The sequence below is a fragment of the Bicyclus anynana genome, chromosome 9 (assembly GCF_947172395.1).
Source record: "Bicyclus anynana chromosome 9, ilBicAnyn1.1, whole genome shotgun sequence".
NCBI lineage: Eukaryota > Metazoa > Arthropoda > Insecta > Lepidoptera > Nymphalidae > Bicyclus > Bicyclus anynana.
In genome coordinates, this window is record NC_069091.1 from 9118809 (window position 1) to 9132071 (window position 13263).

General features: G+C 36.3%; 1 protein-coding gene across 50 annotated transcripts in view; it reads right to left on the reverse strand.

Moving 5' to 3' along the window:
- The window catches only part of LOC112055815 (cell adhesion molecule Dscam2), a 96985-nt gene that overhangs the window by 71554 nt on the left and 12168 nt on the right, over nt 1–13263 (reverse strand). For all 50 annotated transcript variants that reach the window (XM_052883513.1, XM_052883548.1, XM_052883547.1 and 47 more), the window contains exon 2: nt 9634–9791. In XM_052883513.1, coding sequence (XP_052739473.1) covers nt 9634–9679 — 46 coding nt within the window. In that variant the 5' untranslated portion in view covers nt 9680–9791. The remainder of the gene's footprint in view (nt 1–9633; nt 9792–13263) is intronic.

A 13263-nucleotide genomic window follows, 5' to 3' on the forward strand; every position in this document is an offset into this window, starting at 1 on the left:
TTCCGACAATCCATGTAACACACGCCTTTATCTATCCTGTATTGTGTTGCATTTTAAGTTGCATAAGTTTGGCTACGTCATTATTGTATGGCTGCGTATAAAATACACATTTTAAGATCTACTTACAAAAGAAATGTTATTTACTCCGAAAATAAGAATTTTAGAACACATGTTCTTTGAACATTTGAAATTAATTTTTGTTAAAGAATATAACCCTAGATATATGGAAAATACTCCCCAGCACCCTGTATACTGATTCAGATTCTCTTTATTAATTGTGAACTTATTTGACGTCTTTCCGTGGACCGTGTCTAACGTCCCGAACATGAGTCCTATTAATGATTTTAAACTTATTTCGTGGTTGTTCATTATGAGTGTTATTTAAACGGGTACAAACCACGATATTTCAACCCAGTTGCAAAAAAACGAGAAAGAGGGTAGATCGATTCTGCCCCTAACAGCTGACTTCACTTCTCATCTCGCAACTTCAGTTCGTCGTCCATGCAACTGGGTCGAAATATCGACACTAAAAATCTCGTCGTTTTATCGTGGTATGTACCCGTTTAAATAACACTCATAATGTGTCCTATTGTATAGAGACGCCTATTTCTATTTCTTTACTCTAGTATAGATTTGCGAACATTGCTTTAGTCTAGGTAGCGAGTCCCGACTACGAAAGTTCAACGAGCCGGCGTGTTTACGGCGAGACTGTGTATTTGTTCAGTCTTCGCCCACGCGAATCGTAATGTGTTAAGATGTATAAAAAATTGTTTGAAGTTACTAAATCAAAAATTTACAAGTATATATTGTACTAGCTGACGCCGCGCGGTTTCACCCGTGTGGTTCCCGTTCCCGTATGTATAGAGGGATAATATATAACCTATAGCATTACTTGATAAATGGGCTATCTAACACTGAAATATTTTTTCAAATCGGAGCAGTAGTTCATGAGATTAACGAGTTTAAGCAAACAGACTCTTCAGCTTATAGATAGTACTTAAGTCTATTCCGGAAAATCTGTTTTCTTAAAAAAAAATTTCGATAAGATAAAACTGTCCAATTAAACCTGCGCATTTAAAACTGAAAGTCTATAGCCCGCATTAGAGAATGTTCCTTTAGTTACACACCAACGCGCTGTCCGTAAACTGTCTGCTGGTAAACGCTTGTCTGTACATCTTATTCACGTTGGCCAGTACGTTGGTCAATACGCTCTTCAAGTTGGCCAACAATGTAGGTACATGATGGCGTATTGGCCAGCGTGTTTGCCAAATTATTGGCTTACGTGTTGGCCAACATGAAGAGCGAGCATGACTACCACATCCAAGCACAGACTTCCAAAAGTAGACATACTATACTTATTCATATCAAGTAGTTATAGAGTGGAAACGTCTGGGGTACCAACTTAGTAAGAATAGACGGCGACGGCTTTGTATGCGAACTCATATTTTATTAATCTATACTTCAACTATCAAGGTATCTACATATTAAGCCTTCCATAGTTAAATATTAATGAACTGTCTGCTAATTAAATTCTTTACAAATTACGGCTTCCTCGCTCACAATTCCATAGGTTTGACAGAGCCATACGAAAAAAAAACTTCTTATATATAATAAAAGGCTTTATCCTATGTCCTGATGAATGAAACATACGCTAAATACCTATCTGAATAATGAGAGTATACTTCTAACATAATTATAGATGTTACGCCAATCGAAGCTTTTAACTGATAACCGCATCTAAATCCATTGTGTTGTTGAAATTATAGGATTTCGCGTGAAGAATAGCCAGATAAATTGAAATATATATATTCTTTTATCGCCTAATTTATGTAGGTACATACATATTTTTTATACATATACTAGTAGGTATATATATGATATATCTTTACTACAGCTCTACTCGATGCACGCACTGTTTACCAACAAACAAATTAAAAATATTGTCTAGTCATTTCACATCTAATAATAATTAAAATTAACTTGTTTTTGAATTAATGAAAATAAATTCGATTAATAAGCTTTGAACAAATTAGATATTGTTTATATATTTTGTATAACATTTTTTTGACGAATACATACATAATTTAAACTATTTATATTATCAAATTACATGCGTTTTCTACCTTCATTTCTAGTTTATTTGTTGTTGAACAGTGCACATTGAGTATGGCTGTAGTATAGGTAAAATATCGCTAAGTATGAGAGAGGGCGCGACCGTCGCCACGTAAACACAGTGTCTCGACAAATAATTGTTTAAAAAATAGTTATACGTCTCAATTTCAAAATGTTTTATTCAAAATACAGTTAGTGTACTACAGTGGATCGATAAAAGTGTTGGTAGCCAAAACAGTGTCGTAAAACAGTGAAAAATCAAACTTGCAACCGCGACAACTTAACGAACTAATTATGTGCAAATATAACAAAGAAAACATCCAGTGATAAACATACACAAGTTCTAAGTACTGTGATAATAACAATAACCAAAACTGTGAATAGAAATTAGTCAAAATTTCGAACTGTACACAGTGAAGTGAAGTTCCAATTACGCTTACATCATCATAGTTCACAAATCGCTTCCAAGGTCATTGCACTGTTGACATTGAAATCTAGCACAATCATCACTTCAACGATTAGCGCCATCTGTTGTCGGGCAGAATTGTTGAAGGAAGATCAATCAATTCTCAGGAACAGAACCACAATTTATCTTGAATTGAAATTGCAGCGCCACCTTGTAACGAGTGGAAACAGCTCGAAAGAATTATAGTTGTCTGCTTTGGTTGGAACTTTGAACTTTGATATTTCAAGAAGTAATCAAAGAAACAGCGCCATCTATGGTCAACTGGTAAAAAACTAATTTTTACTTGATACTACAACAACAGCGCCAACATCTGAAAAGAGGTGTCAAACGAAAAAATTAATTCATAACCCAAAAGAAAAAAACCAGTGCTGCCATCTGTAGTTGATTAGTAGAAAATCACATAAAACACTATACCTATAGAATAATTACTATTAAAATATGGAAGAGCTAAAAATTATGTTATTAAAAATTCAAAATGACCTGGACGAACAAAAAAGGGAAATTAAACAGCTTGGTGAAGACATAAACACCAATATTAACCAAAAATTTCAAAAATTAGAAGCAGAGCACACGGAGATATTACAAAAAGTAGAAATACAAGAACAACGCCTAGATCATATAGAGAAACACATCAGAAAACGGAATATTGTGTTTTTCGGAGTATTGGAAACCGAAAAAAGCTATACAATGCTAGAAGAAAATATTTTAAAAATTATTAATAACACAATAAAGGTAAATTGCGAGATGAACGAAATAGAAAGTGTGTTCCGAAAGGGAAAATGGGTTGAAGGTAAAGTTCGCCCAATAATAGTTACTCTGACAACTCTCGGAAAAAAAATTCTTATAATAAAAAACAAAAATAACTTGCACAACACGGATTATTATCTAAAAGAAGATTTCCCCCCTAAGGTACTGGAAAAAAGAAAACTTTTGCAAAAAGAATTAGAAAAGGAAAAACAAAATGGTAACAGGGCTATCATAAAATATGATAAACTCATCGTGTTGGACAAGGAAAACTCGAAACACACACAAAGAAGCACTAGCGCAAACCGAAAAAGAAATCTCTCTCAGTCACCACCTTCAAAAGATAAAGAAAATAAAACTTTTGTGTCAGCAAAAAAGAATAGGGTATCTCTACATGAATATTTGAGAACTAAAGAATCCAGTAACGTCAACCCCTCTCATTCAAAGTATACTCAGAAAAAATAACAATCAAGCATAGAGAACTCTCTAACCCTCCCACCACGGTTGGTCACCGCGGGAGAGACCGACCAAAACCCTCCAAAACTCAAAACAAATGACTATCTATACATCTGTACATACAATGTTAGGACTCTATCAACCACAGAAAAGTTATTAGAATTATTAAACGCTACAGATCAAATTAAATTCGACATCATCGGACTTTCAGAAACCAGAAGGCAAGGTTGCAACATAGAGGAATATGATAAACACATATTATGTTACTCAGGTGAAATTAAAGGCTTACACGGCGTGGGTTTTCTAATAAAAAAGAAGTATAAACCTAATATACATAGCTTTGTTGGATTTTCCGATAGAGTGGCAATGCTTCAATTAATACTCTACAATAAAACACTTTCTCTTATACAAACATATGCACCTACAGCCGACGCAAATGATCTAGAAGTGGAAAGTTTCTATAACACCCTAACAAAAGCCCAAAATGAAGCTGGAAAGCAATACATTATAATGGGAGACTTTAACTCAAAGATCGGAATACCAAAAAAGCTAGAAAGTCGAATATTAGGTAAATATGGCCAAGGAGAACGGAATGAAAGGGGAGAGCTGTTGATAAGCTATGCACAGGAACATAATATATCAATAATGAATTCTTTCTTCCAAATGAGATCTAACTCAAGATGGACTTGGTGCTCACCGGATGGTAAAACCAAGAACGAAATTGATTTTATCTTAACAAATACACCTAAAATAATCTTCGACGTTGAAATCTTAAACAGGCTAGCCTTTCCTTCTGATCATAGACTTGTACGGGCAAAAGTTTTACTCAAGACAGAAAAGAAAAGCAGAGTTCAATTTTGCTGCAATAAAAAGATTCTGAAACAAGACCATGAGATAAAAGCATACAGAAATTGTCTCATAGAGCACATTATCGACCTAAAATTAGAAAACGAAGACACTGTTCAAAGTTACTACGATAAAATAGAGAAGTACATAAAACATGGCATAACAAACTCAAGCCAAAAAAAGTCCAAGTCCCATGGAAAAGGAACACTAAATGAAAATATCATAACTGTAGAGACAAAACGCTTAATTGAAAGACGTCTGGAACTCCAAACTGCCCACCCAAAAACTCCAGAAATAAAAAAAGAGCTCTCAAAAATATATAGAATAATAAATAACAAAATCAAAGAAGATTACAAAAGTTACCGATACTCAGTAATCGAAAAAAATCTTAAAGAAAGACGTAGTGTGAAACAGGCAAATAAAGAGCTCACATTCAGTAAAACATGGGTGCCTTGTTTGCAAGACAAAAACAAGATCCAAAACAGCAGAAGAGCTATTTTAGAGACAGCGTCTCAGTTCTATAAAGATCTCTATAGTAATAAGTCCGGAACAATCACTTCCTATGTAAAAACTGACCAATATGAGTTTGATAAACTAGTGAGTGAAGAGTGGAATGAGCTTCAGATAATGAACGCAATCAAACGTATGAAAAACTAAAAGAGTACAGGTCCAGACAACATTCCAAACGAAGCGATTAAATATGCTGCTGATCTTTTATTAGGCCCTCTACATAACCTTTTTAATTTAATAAGAAAAGAGGAAACCGTTCCCTATCAATGGGTAGAGTCACATATCACTCTTTTATACAAAAAAGGAGATCCGAAAGATATCAGGAATTACCGCCCAATAAGTTTGATGTGCTGTTTATATAAACTCTTTTCGACTTGTCTCCTTAACCAAATTAACACCCAAATAGATTCCAAACAACCAAAAGAACAAGCTGGTTTCCGTAAAGGGTTTTCCACCATGGATCACATTCATACGGTAGAGCAAATACTTGAAAAATATAAAGAGAACAGAGTGCCACTCTATGTGGCATTTATTGACTACAAAAAAGCTTTTGACACTATTTACCATGACAGTATATGGAAAGCTCTAAAAGACTGCAAAATAAATGAAAACTATATCAATATAATTAAATATATATACAACAAAAGTAAAAGCAGAGTAAAGATGGAGAGCGTTGGACCACCAATCTATATAAATAGAGGCACAAAACAGGGAGACCCACTCTCTCCCAAAATTTTCATTGCAGTACTCGAATCAATATTTGAAAATCTTAATTGGAAAAATAAGGGCATAAAAATCAATGGTTCCCTCCTAACACATTTAAGATTCGCGGATGATCTGATACTCTTTGCAGAAACTAGAAGAGATATGCAATACATGTTAGAAACTCTACATAAGGCTAGTCAAAATGTTGGGCTGGATATAAATGAAGAGAAAACAAAACTAATGACAAACGCTCACACCCTTCCCATATATATTGACAATAAAATCTTAGATTATGTAGAGAAGTATGTTTACCTTGGGAAGCAGATATCTTTTAACCCATACTCTAATGTAGAGGAGGTAAACAGGAGAATAACAATTGCTTGGAACAGATACTGGTCGCTGAAAGAAATTTTTAAAAGCCAACTGCCAGTAAGCCTCAAAAAGACAGCAATGGACTCCTGCGTTCTCCCATGCCTAACATACGGTGCACAAACATGGATTTTCACAAAAAGTGTAAAAACTAAAATAATAGTGTGCCAACGAGCAATGGAACGCAGCCTCTTATGCATTAAAAAATGTCAAAAAATCAAAGCATCAGACATAAGAGCTGAAACGAAAACGCTAGATTTTCTTAAACAAGCACAATCATTAAAATGGAAGTGGGCTGGACATGTGGCTAGACAACAAGATAACAGATGGACTCATAAGGTTACTACATGGAAAGGGCCGCAGGGCAAGAGGAGAAGCGGCAGACCGGTGTCTAGATGGGCTGATGATATAGCAGCCATCGCTGGTAAAGACTGGCAAGAGTCTGCAAAAGATAGAAAAAAATGGTCTGTTTTGGAGGAGGCCTACACCCGAGAGGGTTCTCATCTTCAACCTAACATAATTTTGGAAATTAAAGAATAAGAAAGAAAAAAAAATACAATAATATGACATAATCTAATAATAATAAATTAAATTGCTAAAAAAAAAAAACAAAAAGACAAAATGAAAATTTACTCATAATGGTATTAAATGTATTTTTTGACTTAAATGACTATGTGTGATTATGATTAAGTATGTTAAATGACTAAATGTATTGAATAAATTATATATTTTAGATAAAAAATGTATGCATTAGAATAAATGATTAGATCAGATTATAATTATGTTAAATGACTAGGTATATGCACGGAATAAGAATAGGAAACATGTGTAATTTTAGATTTATTGTTTTAAAATTGTAATTAATTAATTAAATATTCTTTATGATTATGAAAATGCATGGATTATGATTATCTAACGAAATAATTATGTAATGTGTTGTTTTAAAAATTGTGACTGATTAATAATAACAATGAATACCTACTTTAAGTTAAATGAATTGTAAAATATTGTGAAGAAGAGAAAATAAAAGGCTTTATTATTATTATTATTATTATTATCGCTAAGTATATCGCTAAGACGAAGATTATTTTTTGCGAGAACAGATGGCAGATGTGAGTTATTTCCCGGCCGACCGCGGTCGCTGTATCGATCGCAGGCAGGAGCCGGGTCCGTAAACATTTTTTTCCGGGAGCGATGCTGCCAACGATCTTGTAACCTCATAATATGCGTAACAACGTTTTCTTGAGTTTTATTATTCAACAGACTCGCTAAACATCATCGCATTAATGGCTCAGCTGCAGGCAAGCTTTGTCTCCTGTGAGATGTCTTAAGGTAGGGAACTGCCATACGCTACTCTGATGTAGGCTACGGATCAATCATTAAGGGCGATTATATCTGGTCACTAACACTGTCTTCTTCTTCTTAAGGTGCCTCTCCGACTAGCAAAGGTTGGCAGTCAGTTTCTTGAACTCGTCTCTATCCTTCGCGAGGCGAATTAATTGTGCGGCGCTCGCGATCCCGGTCCACTCTCTGATGTCTCTCAGCCAAGACTTCTTCCTGCGACCAACGCCTCTTCTACCATCAACCTTTCCCATCAAGATGAGCTGTAGAAGCTCGTATCACTCGTGTCGTAGCACGTGCACTAGATACGCGACTTTTCTCGTCTTGACGGTCTGCAAAAGTTCACGCTTCTGATTGACGCGTCAGATGTTAAAATTCAATGGTGACTAATGACTCAAAGTGATGTCTAAGGCACGGGCTGTAGCACCAATAACTACTAGTTTCGGGCTGCTTCTAAGCATCCATACCAGGGATGGTATGGATGCTTACAAGCAATAATCCATACTAATATTATAAATGCATAACTAAGTCTGTCTGTCTGTTATCTTTTCACGGTTAAGCCATCGAACCGATTTGGTTGAAATTTGGTAGTCATAAATTGTAATACTTTGGAGCAGAAACTGCAGGATTCGTATAAACAGAATTTCACGCACGGAGTAGCGAGCGTCTGGTAGAATTTATTACAGCGCGACAGGAAACAAGATACATTCCTTACAAGGGCTTAAAGTAGAGCACATTTGCTACAAAATTAGGTATGTAACGTCCTGTCCGAAACTTAGTAGATTGAAAGATTTTAATAGAAATATCAAATTCTAATCTACTTAAAGTCCTTGCAAGAAATGTATTTTGTTTCCTGTCATCCTGTATACATATATCTACGAACAATGTCTATGAAGAAACATTCGATATTTCATAGCAACCTAGGACTGGAGCCCAGGAATTTGTGAGCCGTACAATCTAATCACAGAACCTACGAGGCTGATGCCGGCTAAACACTTCACAGTAATACCTCCCTACCAGTTTACGTTGATCCACCAATTAACCTAATTACATATAAGCTCGAGTTTACACGCCGCTGTTAAGTTACTCTTCCAGGTTAGCGCGTCCCAAATTACCAAGTTTGATTACATGTAACATGATCATTTAAGCAGGTAGGCTATATACCTCTTACCTACGCCTACCATCAGGTAAACGCAAACTTCAATAAATAACTGACCAAATATTTAGTTTTTTAAAAATATCTTTTTTATTAGCGGTATTATCAATTAGCGTTTGAGTGCCATCTTTCCTGTTACTTGACGACGGTGTTTAAGACACAGAAGGGTATTCAACCTTTTCATGTTTATTATAATTTGTTTAATCAAAATTTTTAAATTTAATCACAAATGTCATGTAATGTAATCAATGTAGTTTCAGATTTTACTTGCCAAATTTCATAGACCTAGCTAGGTCAACGCAAATTACCTATAAATTTTAATTTATTCGAGTGTAGAAATGAACATTTTTGCAAATAACCTTATTTTTTACACTAACCTAGAAGTATGATATTTCACACCAGCAAAGGGATTGTAGACCTAGGCTTGGCGAAGCTATGGTATATCGATTCTGTTTCTACAAAAGTTAAAGCTTCGAAAACTAACAAAATGGGAATGACAGATCCTATTGACAACTTGACCACATGACCAGTCGATATTGAATTATTCCCATACATTGTTTTCGAAGCGTTAGCATTTGTAGAAAGAGAAGAGAAGAGAACGACGGTATACGTATGCTACGTATCCTTAGCTGCTTTTGTGCATGACTATCGCGTACCATGTATGACATCCAGACGTATGCTCAATCGATTTACAAATTAAGGAGGAAACCTGGAACTGCTAGTGATTAAACAGTTGCGGAGTAAAATGTTAGCTTGGTTTGGACCTACAATGCTGCTGTAAAGGGGTTTTAATTTCGATACATCCACGCGTTCCCCAATAAAAGTCTGGGCAGACTGACGGACAACAAAGTGACCTTATAAGGGTTCCGTTGTTTTCAGTACAGGTACAGGACCCCTAAAAAATAAAGATTAAGTAAATAAGACTTACCGACAAGCAGCGCGACGAGGACCGTGAGCCCGGTGAACGTCGCCATAGCACTCACTGGACACTTCACCGATAGCTACACTGCTCACTCAGATCACTAACAAACGGTACTGACGATATACAACTGCACTAGCCGCGATGCGGCCGGGCTTTGCCCGAATCTGAAACAAGAGATATAAAATGTCATTCGAAAATTTCAACAATAAAGAAGAAAGAAAATTCACTTTATTGTACACCACAAAGAACATCATCATCATCCCCTTACCCTCATCCCACTTAAGTGGGGTCGGAAAAATATGTCAATCTTTTCCATTCGTCTCTATTACTCGTCACTCCTTTTACACACATGTCCTCTTTCACACAATCCAAAGACCATACAATACAAAAAAAAAATACTAAAAATGCATAATAGGCGAACTTTCTATATGAGAAGTAGATCTTACCAAAATTCACACTTTTAATATAGAACAATTTTGAACCTTTTTTTGTGCTTTTATTTTTAAGTGTATGTGCTGTAGGCTTCTTATTGGTACTGTAATGGGGCTTAATAGTCGGGCAGAAGGAAGCTATGCTAAAATCAAGCCTGATAGTACGTATGGAAACAGATCAAGTTCTCGTTCGTTTAAATCAAAATCAATAACTACAGGTTGAATATTCGTAAAGATCCACTTCTACCAGCAGTTCAGAAGGCAGTTTTTCCTTAGAAGAAACAAAGGAACTTAAATTCTCACACGACCTGGATATAAGTATAAAGGGATGTTGGGACCGATGGGTTGTACCGATAGACTTGTCCTGAAAGCCATTGGCGTATCTAGGATTATTTCCTAGGGCAGGCCTGGCCCCTGAAATCAAATCTATTATTATTAGTATCATAATAGAATTCCATATCAGTAGCCCAGAATCCTAGGGTGGGCACAGGTCCCCTATATATGCCTATGCCTGAAGCCCCCGTGACCGTGGTAGAAATCAATATATCGTAAGAAATCAAGGAATTAACGGTTACGGGGTCGAATTAAAACCTACAGGCCTTAATTAGATCTCCGCCCCTTTGACTATTGTTGTATGACGCATCCACTCTTCTGACTTCAGACATTGTGTTTATATAGGGGAAAATGAAGTTGAATAATGTTAGTTTAACAATAATATCTAAATAATGTAATAATAGTAATTGTTGGTGTCTATGTACATAGAAGTTAGTCACCAGACTTAACTTCGTAATAGCCGTTTAAAAATCATTGTTAGCGTCTTTAGACCGGTCTCTGTATACTAGATATCTATTTGTCAGTTTGTGACCTTCGAAATGACCGTTATATCCAAACACACACAGATTGTTACAGGATTCTTGATTTACTCCTCCTCTCCAAGGTCACTCTCAAATAGGTAGTCAAAGAGACCTACATTTGTCTTATATAGACCTACGCTAGTGTAGCTAAGTTTGTCCACTGCCAAAATGTGACTTTAAAATCTCTCCAGCTCCAGGCACTTATTCAATCAGATAAACAAAAAAATCTGTTGTCTGTAAAGTCGGTTTACTGACGATAGTTGAACGTATCAACGTCATAAGAAAATACTGATGGAATGGTTGCATTTTTTAAAAGAAAATGTTCGTTTTTCTAAAATAATGTTTAATAATCTTTATAGACCAGAATATACTTTATTTTTTGTAAAAAAAAAGTTGGAAACCCTAAAGCGAGGGAATGACGCATGACGTCATCTTTTTTCGAGTGTGCAGGCGGCTCTATCGAATTATAATCGTTGTCACGTCAAAAGCTTTAGTTGTTTTGGAATATACTTACTTATATTGTTAAAAATATAATAGGTACTCAACGCTTGTGATTTCAAAAGCGCATGCCGACCTCATGCTCTGCGATCCCCCTAACATTACTAAATGGCATTGACAATAAAGAGGGCGCAACCCTCACCCAAAAAATATGCTATCTCTCTCTTTTAATGAATTACCATCGACTGAATAACTTTAATTATAAAATGACCGTTATGTCCAGATGTTTTAAATATAATATTTGGGTAGGTTACTGAACTACAACTGAACAATGACTACTGACTACTTGAACTATAGATCAACGGTATCAACCCATAATCGGCTCACTGCTGAGCTCGAGACTCTTCTCAGAATAAGAGGGGCTCAGACTTCACACACGCAGAGAATTAAGAAATTTCTCTGGGATGCAGGTTTCCTCACAATGTTTTTCCTTCACCGTTTGAGACACGTGATATTCTAATCTATATCTATACTAATATTATAAAGAGGTAAAGTTTGTAAGTTTGTAAGTTTGTCACATTTTTTAAATGGGGTAATCTTCGGAACTATTGGTCCGATTTTAAAAATTGTTTCACCAGTAGAATGCTACATTATCGGGGAGTGCTATAGGCTATATTTTATATTGGTATCATATATATTAGCCGAGTTATCACAGTTTTTGTCTTACAGGTCGGACTAAAACTCTTTTGAAACAGACTTATTCGTATGCGCTGCCTTAACCATTGTGTAAAATTGAAATTAATGTATGGAGACTTTATGTATCTTTAAAAGTTCTACAAAAAAGTCCGCGCCATATATCTATCTTCTATATATTAGCAGATATAGTACCTTTTGTGTTTTAAAAATTATTAATTTTATATACTTAGGTTTACGTCATTATTTATACAACTAAACTTTAATCCTTATTAAAATAAATTATTTAATAATCACAAGGATATTATGGAGATAAGATTTGCCCTTTACAGTATGTTAATTACTTAAATAGTTTCGGAGATAATACAAAATTTCTAAAAGACGCAGAAATTCCGCTATATGACGCCCGGCGCTTTCATTTACGTAGTTCCCGTTCCCGTGTGAATATGGGGATCAAACATAGCCTATGACACTCGCAAATAACGTAGCTTTCTATTGGTAAAACAATTTTCCAAATCGGTCCAGTAGATCCAGAGATTACCTCCTACAACCACACGAACTTTACCTCTTTATATTATTAGCATAGAAGTCTCTATTTCTCTTGGTCATACCACCACTCTCGAAGGACTGGACCGATTTTGCTAAGGGTAGGAGTAAGATAGAGAAATTACAGGGTAGGGTAGGGTACGGGTAGGGAAGCGTAGGGGCAGTGTAGGGGTAGGGTAGGTTTAGGGCCGGGTTTAGGGTATTGGTAGGGTAGGGGTAGAGGTAGGGTAGTGGTAGGGTAGAGGTACGGGTAGGAGAGGGAAGTGGTAGGGTAGGATAGGCGTGAGATAGGGGTACGGGTGGGATAGGGGTAGGAAAGGGATAGGGTACGGGGAGGGTAGGGTTTGGATGGGGGTAGGGGTAGAATGGGGGTAGGGTGTAGGTAAGGTAGGGGTAGGATAGGGGTAGGTTTGGGGTAGGGTAGGGGTAGGGTGGGGGTAGGGGTAGGGTAGAGTAGGGTAGGGGTAGGGTAGAGTAGGGTAGATGTAGGGGTTGGGTAGGGTTAGGTTGGGGTAGTGGTAGGGTAGGGTAGGGGTAGTAGTAAAGTTGACATCGAAATTTACGCGGACAAAGTCGCGGGCGTCCGCTAGTTTCTTAATATGCACACAACTGAAAAGTTGGAGATGCATGCTCCGGACTGGATTCGAACCCACACCCTCCGGAATCTGTTCTTG